General features: G+C 44.4%; 1 protein-coding gene across 3 annotated transcripts in view; it reads left to right on the top strand.

The window, feature by feature from the left end:
- MBOAT1 (membrane bound glycerophospholipid O-acyltransferase 1) overlaps positions 1-5,587 on the top strand; it is a 143,879-nt gene extending 138,292 nt beyond the window's left edge. For all 3 annotated transcript variants that reach the window (XM_077269957.1, XM_077269958.1, XM_077269956.1), the window contains exon 13: positions 5,309-5,587. In XM_077269957.1, the coding sequence (XP_077126072.1) occupies positions 5,309-5,462 (154 nt within the window). In that variant the 3' untranslated portion in view covers positions 5,463-5,587. The remainder of the gene's footprint in view (positions 1-5,308) is intronic.
- Positions 5,588-17,849: the final 12,262 nt, after the last annotated feature.

The following is a 17,849-nucleotide window of genomic DNA, read 5'->3' as shown; positions in this document are numbered from 1 at the left end:
GAGTTGTGGTAGGAGGTTCAGAGGAATATTGGGGAGACTCAGGGGAGGTATAAATTCTTTGTTGACAAAAGGCAATCTGTGGGGCCAGTATTCTGGGTTGGGGATAAGGTTTGATTGTCCACCAGGAATATTAAGCTTAAAGTTCCTTCTGCTAAATTGGGGCCCAAGTTCATTGGCCCTTATGAGATTGTGGAGGTGGTCAATCCTGTGGCCTTCCATTTGCACCTTCTCCCGTCTTTACGGATTCCCAATGTGTTCCATAAGGCTCTTTTGAAACCGTTGGGGACTTCCTCTGGGGAATCTCCATCTCCTCCGCCACCCATTTCGGTGGATGGCCAGAATGAGTATGAGGTAGAACAAATTGTGGACTCTCGCATGGTCTGTCGCTCACTCCAGTATCTGGTCCATTGGGCCAGTCCTGGGTTCCGGCGCGATCGGTCCATACTGATCGGCTGGTCCCGACCTTTAATGCTCGGAATCCTGAGAAGCCTGGGGGTCCGGTGGCTCTCCCTTGAGAGGAGGGTACTGTCATGATCCAGGTCGGGGTTTGCTTCTTGCCTCTCTTTCACCGGCCCGGTCATGGAGGGGTTAACGTTTCCTGCTTCCAGGCTAGAGCAGCTGATCCATAGACCCTAGTGATCCTTCTGCCTTTGACTTCCCCTGTGTGTGTCTGACCTGTTCCCTATCCCTTTCTCTGTGAACATTTGGTGATTTCCCTACAGTGTATGACTCGGCTTGAACTCCGCCTCCAGTTTATCTGTCTCTGGTTCTGCATTCCCCCCACTGGCTTTTGACCCTCTGGCTTGTACCTTTCTCCTCTTTCCGTTTCACGTTTTGGATACCACGCTCCCCTCTGGCTCTGACTTTTGGCTCGTCTCTGACCATGTGCTTTGCTGTGACCTCTAGTACTTCAACTCCCTGTTTGTTGCTGAGTTCGGCCTGTCTGACTACTTTGCCGCCTCCTGGTGGCAGCCTGCACTTCTGCACGGAAGTGCTACACAATAAGTGCAACCCTTTTTCCCGTAACATCGCCCCCTGGTGGTGGCTGAGCGCAACTGCTCTGCAGTTGCATTGCATCATATAGCGGTCATGGATTACTGACCTGGCTGCTGAATAGGGCCCTGTAAATTATTACACAACGTTTCTAGTCTTTAACTACCTAGTCTTTTGGCTACACATATGGGTGGCGTCTGATCTGCTTTGAAAAAGAACATGCTAATTCTTTGATGGGAGTTGTTTGTTATGCATAGCCAAAACACTCAGGGGTTGTAATGTGAATTGCATCTTTATGATAATTTATTGAATTTGTATAATGAGAATTTAGAGTATTTAACCCCTTCATGATGGAGCCCTTTTTCGTTCTTGCGTTTCTGTTTTTTGTTCCTCTTCTTCCCAGATCCATAACTTTTTTTATTTTTCCATCAATATGGCCATGTGAGGGCTTGTTTTTTTGCGGGACGAGTTGTACTTTTGTACAACACCATTGGTTTTACCATATCATGTACTCGGAAATGGTAAAAAAATTCCAAGTGCGGTGAAATTGCAAAAAAAAGTGCAGTTCTGCAACTGTTTTTTTTATTTCCTTTTTACCATGTTCACCAAATGCTAAAACTGACCTACCATTATCATTCTTCAGGTCATTACAAGTTCATAGACACCAAACATGTCTACGTTCTTTTTTATTTATGTGGTGAAAAAAAAAAGTTAGTTAAAAAAAAAATGGCGTCATTTTCCAAGACCCTTAGCGTCTCCATTTCTCAGGATTTTTTCCGTGCAGAGCTGACATTTTTAATGATACCATTTTGGTGTGGATGCGATCTTTTGGTCGCCCTTTACTGCATTTTAATGCAATATTTCAGCAACCAAAAAAAGGTCATTCTGGGGTTTTGACTTTTTTTTTTTTCTCGCTACACCGTTTACCGATTGGATTAATTATTTTGATAGCTTGGGCGATTCTTAACATGCCGATACCAAATATGTGTGTGTTTGATTTTTTAAAATTGTTTTACGTTGAATGAGGCAAAAGGGTGATTAGATCTTTTATAATTTTTTTTTTTTTAATATTTTTTAAAACTTTTTTTTTTTTTAAATATTTTTGCATGCTTTAATAGTCTCCATGGGAAACTAAAAGCTGCAGTTGTCCAATTGCCTCTGCTTCACACAGGCGATGACCAGATTGCCTGTGTGTAGCAGAAATGCTCACTTGCAATGAGCGCCGACCAACAGGCGGCGCTCATAACAATCCGGCTATGACAAACATAGAGGTCTGTGTTGTGAAATTGGATTTTGGGCTCCCCCGGTGGCCACTGGTGGAATTGAACTTGTGTGCATCATCCCCTCTGTTCACCTGTTCCCATCAGGATGTGGGAGTCGCTATTTAACCTTGCTCCTCTGTCACTTCCATGCCGGTCAACATTGTAATCAGAAGCCTTTCTGTGCATGTTCCTGCTACCAGACAACTTCCAGCTAAGTCGGACTTTTGTCCTTGTTTGTTTTTTGCATTTTGTTCCAGTTCACAGCTGCAGTTTCGTTTCTGTGTCTGGAAAGCTCTTGTGATCTGAAATTGCCACTCTGATGTTATGAGTTAATACTAGAGTCTTAAAGTAATTTCAGGATGGTGTATTGATAGGGTTTTCAGCTGACCATGAAAGTACCCTTTCTGTCTTCCTGCTATCTAGTAAGCGGACCTCGATTTTGCTAAACCTATTTTCATACTACGTTTGTCATTTTCATCTTAAATCACCGCCAATATATGTGGGGGCCTCTGTCTGCCTTTCGGGGAAATTTCTCTAGAGGTGAGCCAGGACTATATTTTCCTCTGCCAGGATTAGTTAGTCCTCCGGCCGGCGCTGGGCGTCTAGGGATAAAACGCAGGCTACGCTACCCGGCTACTGTTAGTTGTGCGGCAGGTTTAGTTCATGGTCAGTTTAAGTTTCCATCCTTCCAAGAGCTAGTTCCTATGTATGCTGGGCTATGTTCTCTTGCCATTGAGAACCATAACAGGTCTGCTGGAGACCTCTGGTTGTCATGCCAAACCATCGGTGTCCCGTGATCACGTGACTGGATCACCGTTGGCGGGTTTTCCAGCGCGCTTCCAGTAAGCACGAGTTAAATGCCGCTGTCAGATTGACCACAGCATTTTACAGGTTAACAGCCAAGTTGGGATCGTGATTCTACCCCCGGATTTTAGAGGCACGTGTCAGTTGATCAAAACAGCTGTCGTGCTGGGAAAGATGTGGGCTCGGCACTGGAGCCCACATCAAAGGGGGAGACACGACATACGCAGTACATGTACAGCGCATGTCGTGCAGGGGTTAAAGAGGATCTTTCACAAGCTTGAGCATGTTAAACTGGCCACATCATAGATATAATGGACTAGTGACTGCAAAGCTGAGTAAATTGTATTTTTTTATTTATTTCATTAGTTTGTAAAGTTTTGATTCTAATGTATGTAATAGTTCATATGGGTGTTACCACAGATTTGTTTATGGGGTATGTACTACTTTTCCTGCATGAGGTTGAGCAATCATAACAAGTCACCGTCTTGCAGGGCAAAACGTACACATCCTCCTTTCCTCACTGTTCTCTACATCACAACTGACTTACCGTATTTTTTGGATACACTTTTTTCAAACTTGTGGAGGAAAATGGGTTGTACATCTTATAGTCCAGATGTACCTGCTCTGGCTGTAATGGGGAGGTGGGGGAGTGGCAGCGGCGCAGCAGCGGGTCACAAGAGGCAGGAGCCGGCTTTTGCGGCTAACTCCTGTGTCTGCTGCTAAAGAGAAATGAATATTTACGCCCATGGGAGTGGAGAGCAGTGAATATTCATTTTTCTTTATTAGCGGACACACTGTTAGCCTTAGCCACCAGCTTCCTGTAGCTTCCGGCGTTTACGTGTGCCCGCTACTTAAGGGAATGAATATTCACTGCTCTCCACTCCCATAGGTGTGGAGAGCAGTGAATATTCATTCCTTTTAGTAGTGGGCACACATGAACGCCTGGCAGCTGCAGGAAGCCAGCTGCTGTGGCTAACACGTTACCCGCTATTAAAGATCAGTGAATATTTACTGCTCCACATGCCCATAGTAACGGCGTGGGGAGCAGTGAGCATTCCGGCAGCTGTCTTCTGCTTGTAGGCACTGCATGACATCCCTGTCATGCCCTGCTTACAAGCATAAATCAGCTGCTGGCATCAGAACTGGACACTACGAGGGAGCACAGAGAAGGTAAGTATGAGGGTCTTTTTTTAATTATATTTTTCTGATGGGGACCATGCATATCAGGGTGGGGATGGGGGGCAATGCATACTAGGGTGGGGATGGGGGCCATGCATACTAGGGTGGGGATAAGGGGCGCATTCATGCCAGGATGGGGATGGGGCCATGCATACTAGGACAGAAATGGGGGCCCTCCATGCCAGGATAGGGATGAGGGGGCCATACCCACCAGGCTAAGGATGAGGGGGTCATGCCCACTAGGATAGGGATGAGGGGGCCATGCCTACCAGGACAAGGATGAGGGGACCATGCCTACCACGATAGGGATCAGTGGGACATGCCTACCATGATAGGGATGAGTGGGTCATACCTACCACGATGGGGATGACGGGGTCATGCGTACCAGGATAGGGATGGGGGGGACCATGTATACCTGGATTGGGGAGATTTATATATATTCACCAGGATAGCGGATATTAGTACAGAATTGACCACATTTTTTGCTTTTATTTTTTTTCTAATTTCCTCTTCTAAAACCTAGTTGCGTCTTATGGTCCGATGCGTCTTATAGTCTGAAAAATATGGTATGTATGATTACTAACCATTCCAGAACCCACCTCATGGCAGACCGTGTGTGGGGGGAAGGTCAAAAGCTGACACAACTGTGATATGAGATCTGGAAATGTTTGTAATGATAGGTAACTAAACTCCGAGATCAATGGCGACCTCTTTGTTTTGCTCTTTGTTGCTGCTTATGATTGGTCAACCTCATGCAGGGGAAGAAGTACATGCCCCCAGACACAAACTTATGGCAACCCCCAGTTTAATTTTAAGATATAAGCTAAACTGTACAAGCAAATATCTCTACAACAGAGCATAGAAATAAAATAAAAACTTTGTTTTCATGATATGGCCAGTTTACCATAATCAAACTGTTGAAATGTCCTCTTTAAAGAAATTTGATGAAAAGAATGGTAGACACATCTGTATATACTTGGTAAATATATAGCTTACAATGATATCTCATTGTATTGTCAACTTTTAGTAAGCTCATCCTGATGTAGTGGATTTGTGCTTATGTCTTTCAGGTCCATATATTTCTACTTCCATATTGTAGTGTTTATTGTACTTATTCTTCTATCACGAAGGTCGTCCAATGACCCACAAAGATCATTCTCTAAGAAGACTGATTCATCTACCACAAACCACAAAGTAGAGAATGTAAAGTTTCATTCCAGTTGAGGTGAAACAATGTACAATGGCCACCATCTACCAAAGAGACATTAATGGACTATAGGAACAAAGACAAATATTTTTTATGAAGTTTTATTGTATTTAAAATACTGTAATATATTGTAAAGTTTTAATACCTGACTTGTCGAAGTTTATTTCTCACTGACTGATATGTCGGAATAAGTGTGTGTGTGTGTTAAGGTTCGGCAGCAAATGTTTGAGTCCTCACTTGAAGGTTATCTTTATCCACAACAAACCAAAAACAATATCAATATAGATGGGCAAGTGTAATAAAATTACATCATAGTAGTCACTTACATCCTTCAACCTCTATTACTAAGGATCTTGTGGAAGAATGGTTGGAGAGCTACTTTGGTCAAATATACACAACTTCTACTCTGAGATTTGTGGCTGGGCTGTATACAGTTATAGTCCAGTTATCAGAGCTCTGTATTATGACCAGTGCTGCACCTCTGTGTCCCATCAGCTCACAGAAGACCATGAAAGTACATATTGAATGACTGTAAGCAGAGATCTGAGAGATAGGGGAAATGCTACATTTAATACTTTATAATGCACAAGACAAAACCCATAAATTCAATTTCTGAATTGGATTTGAAAGACATTGATCAGCAGCATGTTAAAAAAAGTCAGCTCACCACAATTGTCTAGTCCCTTCGTAACATGGAATGAACCTTGCTGTTACAGACAAAGCACTGTGCAATTTACCTTTTATTAAATAGTATGTCTGTTCTCAAGAAGAGAGATTTTTTTATTTCTGTAGTGTACAGCTCATGGTCAAGTTTACTTGCCACCTTTAAGGTCTTCAAAGCAAGAAAAGCTTGCAGTGAGTGTATTTGCTATACAGCTTGCAAGTACTGCTCTGAAACTTGCTGGAGTGCTTACATAGCCTCCATATCTCTGCGCTTCTGCCTTTTTGCAGAGGCAAAAGAGCATCTACTGATATCATAGGAGAATGCACAGTTCAGGCCGGTGGCTAACCCATTCCGCTGCAACACCTTTTTACCCTAGAAATAAAGGAAAATAAATGTCCAGTTGTAATGTTTGGGTACCCCTAGTTCTAAAAATTGTGTATTGTCTCCTTCCACATCAATAGTGGCTTATAGTCTTTTGTGATATTTGTGGATAAGTTCCTATTTCGGGTGGTAAGGCATCACTTTCCTCTTGTAAAAAGCCTCTACATGCTTGTTTTTTTTGCGTAAAAGCATCTTGGTTTTCTCAAAAGTAGCTCAATAAGGTTTAGGTCAGAGGGCTGTGATGGCCCTTCCAGTACTTGCATGTTTTTCTGTTGCACCCACTGTAAGGTGAATTTGGTCTTCTGTTTCAGTGTATTCTCATGTTGTATGTACAAGTACTCCATGACCAGCTTCATGGCTGATGAGTGTCCTTCAGTATTTTCTGGTAAATTGCTGCATCCATCTTGCTGATGCTGTATGTGATGCTGAGTGAAGAGTGGAAGGGGTCTAGCGAGACTTATAGAAAGGGAGCTCACTGCTGGCTTGCAACCCAGCAATAGGAATGATGGTAAATGTATTTAGAAGGGAGCAGAGGATCTTGAGAATGAAATGATGGCTGTGAGCTGGTGTCAAAGCACAGAAAGTGAAACATAAAACGTGAAATTTGATAGAAAATGCATGTGGGGATCTTTAAGGGCATTATTGTTAAGCATTTGTGGCAAAACAAGTGAGTTAGGGTAGTGGACAACCTCTTTAAGTAGAACATTAGAAAGTTGCATCAATTTTAGGCCGGGGTCACACTACAGTGTAATGCGATAAAAAATCGCATAGCACTCAGACCAATGTTAAGTTAATCTATGGGGCAGCTCCCATCATCCATTTTTTCCTCATCCGTATTATACTTGCGAGTGAAATCGCAGCATGCTGCGATTGTCCATGTATCTCAGCTGAGAAATGCCAATGCAAAAAAATCGCACAGCACACAGACCATGCGTGTGACTTGCGAGAAATTCTCAGGCATTGGGCAGGTGACAGGAAATTGGTTCAGCCATTATTTGCTCATTTTGCAAGTGTGTGAGAAAATCTCACCATACGGATGACATACCGATGACACACAGATACTTTTTTCAGAAGAAAACGCATCCTGGCATAGCACACGGATGACATACGGATCACCATACGGAGAACATTTGTGCGATTCTCAGCAGACAAAATCAGGCAGATTTTTTATACATTGTGTGTGACTCCAGCCTAAGTGTGCATCTCTATCTGCTCACAACAGGCATTATTTCATTTTCTTTTAGACAGTCTCACATTATTACATTTGGTACAGATCAAACCAACTTACTTTCCCCTGACTGCGACAAGGTACGTCCCCCTTATCAAAGGTATGCCACTGACTATATCCTACCTTGCCATGTTAATTTATGTGTATCAATTGAGTGCATATTATTAGTCCAAATACTGTAGGATATAGTCAGTGTTCATCATGGTAACTCATGTGATTTCAGTCATTTTTATCATGTAAGTATAAGGCCACACTGTGGATTTTAGATGAAGTTAAGTTGTGGTTAATTGCTTCATTTAAGGGAATTTTTTTAAACTTTTTATTTATTTTTTTATTGTGTTAAAGTCATTACAAAAAAAGGTCAAATGTTTATTACAGGTTTCAAAATATTTGAATATCAAAGAAAATTTCACATTGCACAAATTATGGGAACTGAAAGCTTAACTATTTAATCAAGTCACATTAAATACATGAGTGTATATGAGGATTGTTGGAATATATTATCCGGATGATAAATTACATTAGGAGCACCGTCTCTCCCATGGAAACCCTATAGAGGATTTCTCAAATCTCAATGCCTTCCACCATAAAATTTAAATGACATTCCTTTTTTGTCATCATGTTTAGGTCTCCAACCTAAAGATATCCAAAGCTCCCCTGCTCTTTCCAAGTCTTCTGTACAGTACCATTCTGTGTAACAAAATTGGCAGGCTAAGCATAATATCAATTCCTTACCTTAAAGGATTTCAACAAACTTTTTCTACTTATTAAATAATTTATTTGCATCTCATTATTAATGTCTCCCTGTGTCAAGTTGTTTGTACCAAACAATAGTTTAAATTGTAATGTGCTAGCTGCCGTAACCATTGTCTTTGGCTAGAACCACTGATGGAAAAGACACTGTAAAGCTACAACTAAGATTAAATGAACCACTTTGGGTATAGTGGCACTGCCTGCCGTACCACCATCTTGGGGTTCTAAGCTGTTGAAATAAAATTGCCTATGCTGTAAGGGAACATCTAGGCTCCAATGTCTATGTATATATTCTGATACCTCCTTCAATCTATATATATAATCGTCTAAGGGGCACTTCCGTCTGTTTGTCTGTCTGCCTGTCTGTCTGTCACGGAAATCCCGCGTTGCTGATTGGTCATGGCCGGGAGGCCATTATTTTTATTTTAATTCTTTTTTTTAACAGGGATATGGTGCCCACATTGCTATATACTACGTGGGCTGTGTTATATACTGCGTGGGCTGTGTTATATACTACGTCGCTGTGCTATATACTACATCGCTGTGCTATATACTACGTTGGCTGTGTTATATACTGCGTGAGCTGTGTTATATACTGTGTCTCTGCTATATACTACGTGGGCTGTGCAATATATTATGTGGCTGGGCAATATACTACGTGGCTGTTATATACTGCGTGAGCTGTGCTATATACTACGTGACCTGTGTTACATACTACGTAGCTGTGCAATATACATGGCTGTGCAATATACTACGTGGCTGTGCTATATACTACGTGGGCTGTGCTATATACTATGTGGCTGTGTTATATGCTACGTGGCTGTGTTATATGCTGCATGGGCTGTGCTATATGCTTTGTGGGCTATGCTATATACTACGTGGGCTGTGCTATATACTACTTGTCCTGTGCTATATACTACGTGGCCTGTGCTATATGCTACGTGGGCTGTGTTATATGCTACGTGGGCTGTGTTATATGCTACTTGGCTGTGGTATATTTCTCTGCTGTATCTGCATCATGAATCGTGGTATGTGTTAAAGATGGGGGCCCACTGAGACTCTTTCACCCAGGGCCCTCAAAAACCTGGAACCGGCCCTGGCTTCACTGATTGTTCGCGGCCGGGCATGACCAATCAGCGACAGTCGCAGTCCGGCTGCGAATTGGCGCGGAATTAGAACCACGCTTCGCTAATTGGTCGCGCCCAACCGAATCCTGTGTATAAATTACATTATTCTGAAAACTTCATAAATAAACTACATAGATCTGATCTGGACCTGTTGAAGCGTATACCACGCGAAACGGCCATTGTCCATTAACCTAACCAGTTTGTCTTGCAATTATCCTGCTCTCTGTAACGATGTCCACAGCACATTGTTAAAATAAAGGACAATTTTTTTTTACTGGAAGGCTTGTGTGGTGCTGCTATTTTCTTCCTGTTTGGATAAACTACATACATATTCTAGAATTCCCGATGCGTTAGAATCGGGCCACCATCTAGTGTACTATATGCTTGCCATGAGTTCGGCCATGCTGTAATATAATCTGGAAAGCTATGGGAGGGCTATACACTGAACCCATACAAGGCAGTAAGCATCAGTTTGAAGTAGTAAATTAGGTTTTTATGTTAAATTTATTTTTTTTAAATTGGCACTGTTTTATTTGGACTCCCATGATGGCACCACGAGAGAGGGGATCCGCCCATTAGGAACAGGAAACCTACAGATACAAAAGGGCGGCACCTCTCCCACGTACCAGTTGGTTTCCTGTTCCTAAAGGGACTGGATCCTACAGGAAGACCTTAGGAATCCCAGGCCGGCCGGTTCAGGTAGCAGGGAGTCTCCTACCTTGGCCGGTGTGGAGTTCCTGAAGTGCTCATGGTGGTCCTGGAAGGGCTGCACGGCGGTGGCACATCAAGCAGGGAGTGGTCACCAGGGGGTGTCCTGTCTCCAGGGCCAGTGTGAGGTAAGTATTCCGGTTCCCCTCTCTCATGCGATGCCGTATGGGGCTCTGTTGGGGCGGTGGTATTATGGTGGCGCTATCCGGGGGTGTAGCTGGCTCCGTCGGTGTCCCATGTTGCTCGCAGCGCTGACAGGGAAGTGCTGCGGGCCGGGGTGACATCAGGAGGCGGAGCCGGCGGTTACTTCCGGGTCGCGGGGGTTCTGCGCATGCGCAGTAACTCCAAGATGGCGGCGCCCACTGGAGAATAACACGCCGCTCACCCTCAAGCCCTGGGGCGGTCTCTTGCAACTGAAGGGGGGTGGATAATGTTCCAGAAGAAGCGCTGAGCAGATCTGCTGACGTCGGAGGGGCTATATAATGGCGCTCCAGGTGTGTGTTCCTGGCTTCTGGCCTCCAGTTAAGGATGGAATCTGAGCAGGATCAGCAGCCTCTGCTGCTGGAAGAAGTATCACAGAAGCCCAAGGATGTGGAACACAGTAGAAGGAGCAATGGATCTGGCCGCAAAAGCTCCTCCAGACAGGTCTGGAGCATCATCCATGAAGGATACCCCTCGTACTCCGGTATCTCTCTGATTTTGGGACCACTGGTAAGTGATCTTCGAGAAAGTTCACCCAGTGACTGTCTCCCCTATGTTTTGTTATAGGGGAAGAAGAGCGTCAGTAAAGCGAAAAATAGGGAATGTGCCATCTGCGGGGTTCCCTTACCTGACTCATGCCCTAAAAAACTATGTGACCCCTGTATCCAGCAGACGGTGAGGTCCTGGAAAGGGGGAGGGGATATCGGCATAGATCTATATAGACTAGATTGCCTTGCTTGCCCCCTCAGGTAGCAGAAGAATCCTTCTATTGCGGCCAGCCTGAAAGAAATGGTCAGGATGGAGGTTAAACAGTTCATTAAAGACCTATCTCATGCAGGAAGCTCTAGGCAAAAAGGCCAGTGGATATCCGATTCATCTGTGGACGAAGACAAGGGTCACATCTCCAGCGATTCGGCTGCATCATCCTCTTCGGATGAAGACGCTGCCCGTTTTTGCTTACCCCTGGAAAGGATAGACAAATTAGTAAAGGCAGTCAGGGGAACAATGGGTATAACAGAACCCAAGCCTCAACTGTCCAAAGAAGACATGATGTTCAGTGGACTAGAACAAAAGAAACGTAGAGTTTTTCCTTTAAATGAAAAAATACAGCAACTAATCAACAGGGAGTGGAAAAAAACGGAGAAAAAAGGTTCCCTGCCACCAGCACAGAAGCGTAGGTATCCCTTTGATGACCCAACTGTCAGCAATTGGGAAAAAGCCCCCAAGTTAGATGCAGCAATTGCGAAAGTGGCAAAACAAGCCTCTCTACCATTTGAGGATATGGGATCCCTCAAAGACCCCCTGGACTGGAAGGCAGACACCTTTCTAAAGGGTACCTGGGAGATGGCAGCTGGTGCCTTAAGACCTGCGGTAGCATCGACCTGTACTGCAAGGTCAATGATGGTTTGGCTGGACGAGTTAGAGACCCAGTTGAAGCAGGGGGTTTTCTAGAGACTCTATACTGGCGGCGTTACCAGTGATTCAGGAGGGGGCTGCCTTCTTGTCAGACGCTTCCATTGATTCTGTTAAGTTGGCAGCCAGAGCAACAGGACTATCCAATGCCGCTAGAAGAGCCCTATGGTTAAAATGCTGGCCGGGAGATATGCAAACAAGAGCAAAGCTCTGTGCTATCCCTTGCAAGGGAGAATATTTATTTGGGCCCACCTTGGACGAACTCCTGGAGAAAGCAGGGGATGACAAAAAGAAATTTCCTAGTCTATTTGGGTCATATCGTCGTCCGTTCAACAAAAAAAAGGTCAATCGGGGAGGGAAGTGCACCTTTTCACCAGTCAGAGATCTGTCCAGATGGGATGATAAAAGAAAACGAGGTACAGGATTTATGTTCATCCGTTCTTCGAGAGAAAGAAAAAACCAGACCAATGACTAGAAAGACCTGTGGGGGGGGGAGATTGTTACACTTTACTGCAGAGTGGTTGAAAATTACAAATAGTGTTTGGATACAAGACACAATTTCCCAGGGACTCAAATTAGAGTTCATTCATACCCCACGGAATAAATTTAAGTTAACCCCCTCATGTTCTTCTGCCTCTGAACAAGCTGCTTTAGAGGATGAAGTGATGACTCTCTGTTCTAAAAACGTCCTGATAGAGGTCCCACGCTCTGAGAGAGGAAAAGGTTTTTACTCTCCCCTATTCTTGATTCAAAAACCTGACAAAACTTATAGGACTATTATAAATCTTAGAGGTCTCAATAGATTTTTGGTTAAGCATACTTTCAAAATGGAGTCCATCAACTCAACAATAAAAATGCTTTTTCACAGCTGTTTTATGGTAGTAGTGGACTTAAAAGATGGCTATTATCATGTACCCATTCATGCGGGTTTTCAAAAATACCTGAGAGTAGCGGTATTAATGGGGGGAACGATTAGACATTTTCAGTATAGAGCACTTCCCTTTGGCATAACTTCAGCCCCCAGAGTATTTACAAAAATAATCGCTGAGGTCATGGCACATTTGAGGGAATCAAATGTCCTTATAATCCCCTATTTAGATGATTTCCTAGTCGTCGGAAATTCAGTACATCACTGCCTATCACAATTGGAAATAACTAAAACTAAATTGGAACGACTAGGTTGGGTCATAAACTATGAAAAATCTAAGTTACAGCCCCTAAACATTCAGAAATTTTTGGTGTTAATGTTGGATTCAAAAACACAATAGTGTCTTCTCCCCATAGAGAAATTAGACCAAATTCAAAGTCATGTCTTAAAAGCGATTAAATCATCCTCTATGACGCTTCGACAAGCCATGTCCCTACTCGGGTCCCTTACGTCATGCATTCCAAAAGTTAAATGGGCTCAATTTCACACCAGATCCCTGCAAAGAGAAGTCTTGTTCCATGACAAAGTTTTGAGGGGCGCGTTAAATAAAAATTAATGTTGGGATCAATAACATTAGAATCCCTTAGATGGTGGCTACATAAAGAAAATTTATCAGCGGGGGTTCCCTGGATAGTGAATATTACTCGGGTGATAACCACAGATGCTAGCTCTTCAGGGTGGGGAGCCTACATGGAGGACATGGTGGTCCAGGGGCAATGGGAACCCTTCACTACATCCGCATCCAATCAAAGGGAATTATTAGCGGTTGAATTAGCTGTTAAGAAATTCATCATATATCTGCAGGGCCAGCACGTCAGAATCCTATCGGACAACTGAGTTGCAGTCACTTATATAAACCGTCAAGGGGGAACACTTTCCGAGGCCTTAATGCGGATCACAGATCGCCTATTTCAAATAGCAGAGACAAATTTTCGATTGTTGATGGCGCTCCACATCAAAGGGAAGGAAAACGTAACAGCAAACTTCCTCAGCCGCAACACACTAAAACGAGGAGGTCTCTAAACAAGGATGTTTTCAATCATATCGTCTGCAGATGGGGTCAGCCAGTGGTGGATCTGTTTGCCACCAGAGGCAACAAAAAAGTGGAAAGTTTCTGCTCACTGAATCCCAGAGAGAATTCCCTGGCGGTGGACGCATTTTTAATAAAGTGGGATTTTCCGCTAGCCTATGCTTTCCCACCGTTGAACCTGTTACCTCTAGTGGTGAGGAAAATCAGGGAAGACCGAGAAAAGTCATTCTTATTGCTCCTTTCTGGTCCAGAAGGACCTGGTTTGCCTGGCTCAGGACAATGTCGGTATCGGCTCCCAGGGTGTTACCGGAGATGCCGGACTTGCTTTCTCAAGGACCGATCTGCCATCCACAAGTGGCAGCACTCCATTTAACGGCTTGGAGTTTGAGCGGTCATTATTAGAACATAGAGGCTTCTCTCCAAAATTGGTAGACACACTCCTGAAGAGTAGAAAGTAGATAACAACGAGAATTTACTCCAGAACCTGGAGGAAGTTCTTGTCCAGTTCAGATTTTAATATGCAGGAAGGAGTGCCGATACATCAAATCTTAGAGTTTCTGCAGAGAGGGCTAGAATTAAATCTCTCTACCAGTACCTTTAAAAGTGCAGGTTTCAGCCCTGGGTGCCCTGTTTTCCTGCAATATTGCTAACAACTATTGGGTATCAAGATTCATTAAGGCAGCCCATAGAACTAGACCATTACATAAAGACAGGATGGTTCCGTGGGATCTAAATTTAGTTCTTTCATCTCTAACGAAGTCCCCCTTTGAACCTCTACAAGAAGCCTCAATAAAAATGTTGTCCCTCAAAACAGCTTTTCTAGTGGCCATAACATCAGCTCGCAGAATAGGGGACATCCAAGCGCTTTCCAGACTGCCCCAATACACGGAATTCTTATCAGACAGAGTAATCCTTAGGCCAGACCCTGCGTACTTGCTGAAAGTAGTAACACGATTTCATAGATCACAAGAGATAGTTCTACCACCGTTTATACCTAATCCTTCTAATACTAAAGAGGAAGAGCTTCATACACTAGACGTTAAAAGATGTCTTCTACAGTATATTTCAGTCACCAATGGTTGGAAAAGAGATAATGCACTATTTCTTTCCTTCCAAGGTCCTAGTAAAGGGAGTAGAGAATCGAAGTATACACTAGCTAGATGGATTAGGGAGGCTATCTCTCTCGCATACACAGCAGGTGGGGTCCAGCTCCGCAGAATCTGAAGGCACATTCCACCCGGGCCATGGCGTCATCTTGGGCGGAAAGGTCTGGAGCGTCACTAGATCAGATATGTAAGGCGGCCACATGGTCATCCCCTTCCACCTTTCTTAAACATCGGTTGGACTTGGGGTTCTCTTCTGATTTCACCTTCTGGCTAAGGGTACTTCAGGCTGTAGTCCCTCCCTAGGATGGTTTACGTCTCTGTAAAATCTCTCGTGGTGCCGTCATGGGAGTCCGAATAAAGCATTAAGCTACTCACCGGTAGCAGTTTTTTTCGGAGGCCCATGATGGCACCCTTAGCTCCCTCCCTTTTCACGTGGGGGTTGCACGTCCTTTAAAGAGTTTTCTTTTCCACCAGGTGATATCTGGATTAATAATTTTTTAAAAATGTCATACTGTATATTATGCTTGTCACTTACCGCGGTAGTCCTCTCAGGCTCTGTAAAACAACTGGTATGTGGGAGAGGTGCCGCCCTTTTTGCATCTGTAGGTTTCCTGTTCCTAATGGGTGGATCCCCTCTCTCGTGGTGCCATCATGGGCCTCCGAAAAAAACTGCTACCGGTGAGTAGCTTAATGCTTTTCCCCATATCATAATATGCATTAACCCCTTAACGACCGCCGATACGCCTTTTAACGGCGGCCGCTAAGGGTACTTAAACCACAGCGCCGTTAATTAATGGCGCTGTGGAAAAAGTGAATAGCGCCCCCCAGAGTCGGATTTTCTCTGGGGTCTCGGTTGCCGGGGGTAGCCGAGACCCCAGAGAACATGATTCGGGGTTTTTTTTACCGACCCCCGAGTTGCGATCGCTGGTAATTAACCGTTTACCGGCGATCACAAAAAAAAACCAAAAACCGCGATCTCCCTTTTAATTTCTCTGTCCTCCGATGTGATCGCACATCAGAGGACAGAGAAATGCGGTCCCCGATAGCCCCCCGATACTCACCTGTCTCCCCCAGTGCTCCTCGTGGCTCCCGATGGGCGCCGCCATCTTCTTCCGGCAAAAAAATGGTGGGCGCATGCGCAGTGCGCAGTATTCCTGCCGGCTGGTACCCGGAGGATCTTTGGGGTCTCGGCTGCTGGGGGTAGCCGAGACCCCAAAGAACATGATCAGGGTCGGTTCTTACCGACCCCTGTTTTGCAATCGCCGGTAATTAACTGTTTACTGGCGGTCGCAAAAAAAAAAAGAAAAAGCGATCGGTCATTCTCTGTCCTCTGATGTGATCGCACATCAGAGGACAGAGAAATAGGGGGATTCGGGGACCCTGCTATACTTACCGGTGTCCCTGGGTCCTCCTGCATCCCCTCCTGCCCGCCGGCTTCTTCCTATGGAAAGAAAATGGCGGGCGCATGCGCAGTGCGCCCACTCTCTGCTGCCATCTGCCGGCCGGCAGGAGAGAGGAGTTGGGGCTAAAATTAGGGTTAGGGTTGGGGCTAATTTAGGGTTAGGGTTGGGGCTAAATTTAGGGTTAGGGCTAGGGTTAGGCTTCTTTCACACTTGCATCGGTACGGGGCTGTTGCAATGCGTCGGCCCGACAGACCGACACACGTGAAAATTAGGAATTAGGGTTAAGGTTAGGGTTGGGGTTAGGGGTGTATTGTGATTAGGGTTAGGTTTGAGGTTAGGGTTGAGATTAGGATTAGGGGTGTGTTGGATTTAGGGTTTTGATTAGGGTTATGGTTAGGGTTGAGATTAGGGTTGTTTTGGGGTTAGGGATGTGATTATCATTAGGGTTGTGATTAGGATTATGGATCGGGTTGGGATTAGGGATAGGGGTGTGTTGGGGTTAAGGTTGGAGTTAGAATTGGGGGGTTTCCACTGTTTAGGTACATCAGGGGGTCTCCAAAAACGACAGCCAATTTTGCCCTCAAAAAGTCAAATGGTGCTCCCTCCCTTCTGAGCTCTGCCGTGCGCCCAAACAGTGGTTTACCCCCACATATGGGGCATCAGCGTACTCGGGATAAATTGGACAACAACTTTTGGGGTCCAATTTCTCCTGTTACCCTTGTGAAAATAAAAACTTGGGGGCTAAAAAATCTTTTTTGTGGAAAAAATAAATATTTTTTATTTTCACGACTCTGCATTATAAACTTCTGTGAAGCTGTTGGGCATTCAAAGTTCTCACCACACATCTAGATAAGTTCCTTGGGGGGGTCTAGTTTCCAAAATGGGGTCACTTGTGGAGGGTTTCTACTGTTTAGGTACATCAGGGGCTCTGCAAACGCAACATAACGCCCGCAGACCATTCTATCAAAGTCTGCATTCCAAAACGGCGCTCCTTCCCTTCCGAGCTCTGCCGTGCGCCCATACAGTGGTTTACTTCAACATATGTGGTACCAGCATACTCAGGACTAATTGGACAACAACTTTTGGGGTCCAATTTCTCTTGTTACCCTTGTGAAAATAAAAAAATGGGGGCTAAAAAATCTTTTTTGTGGAAAAAAAATATTTTTTATTTTCACGACTCTGCATTATAAACTTCTGTGAAGCACTTGGGCATTCAAAGTTCTCACCACATATCTAGATAAGTTCCTTGGGGGTTCTAGTTTGCAAAATGGGGTCACTTGCGGGGGGTTTCTACTGTTTAGGCACATCAGGGGCTCTCCAAACGCGACATGGCGTCCGATCTCAATTCCAGCCAATTCTACATTGAAAAAGTAAAACGGCACTCCTCTTCCAAGCTCTGTGGTGCGCCCAAACAGTGGTTTACCCCCACATATGGGGTATCGACGTACTCGGGAGAAATTGC

Source organism: Ranitomeya variabilis, chromosome 6 (assembly GCF_051348905.1).
Source record: "Ranitomeya variabilis isolate aRanVar5 chromosome 6, aRanVar5.hap1, whole genome shotgun sequence".
Lineage (NCBI taxonomy): Eukaryota > Metazoa > Chordata > Amphibia > Anura > Dendrobatidae > Ranitomeya > Ranitomeya variabilis.
Note: the sequence above shows the minus strand (reverse complement) of the source record. Positions and strands in the feature narration are given on the sequence as shown.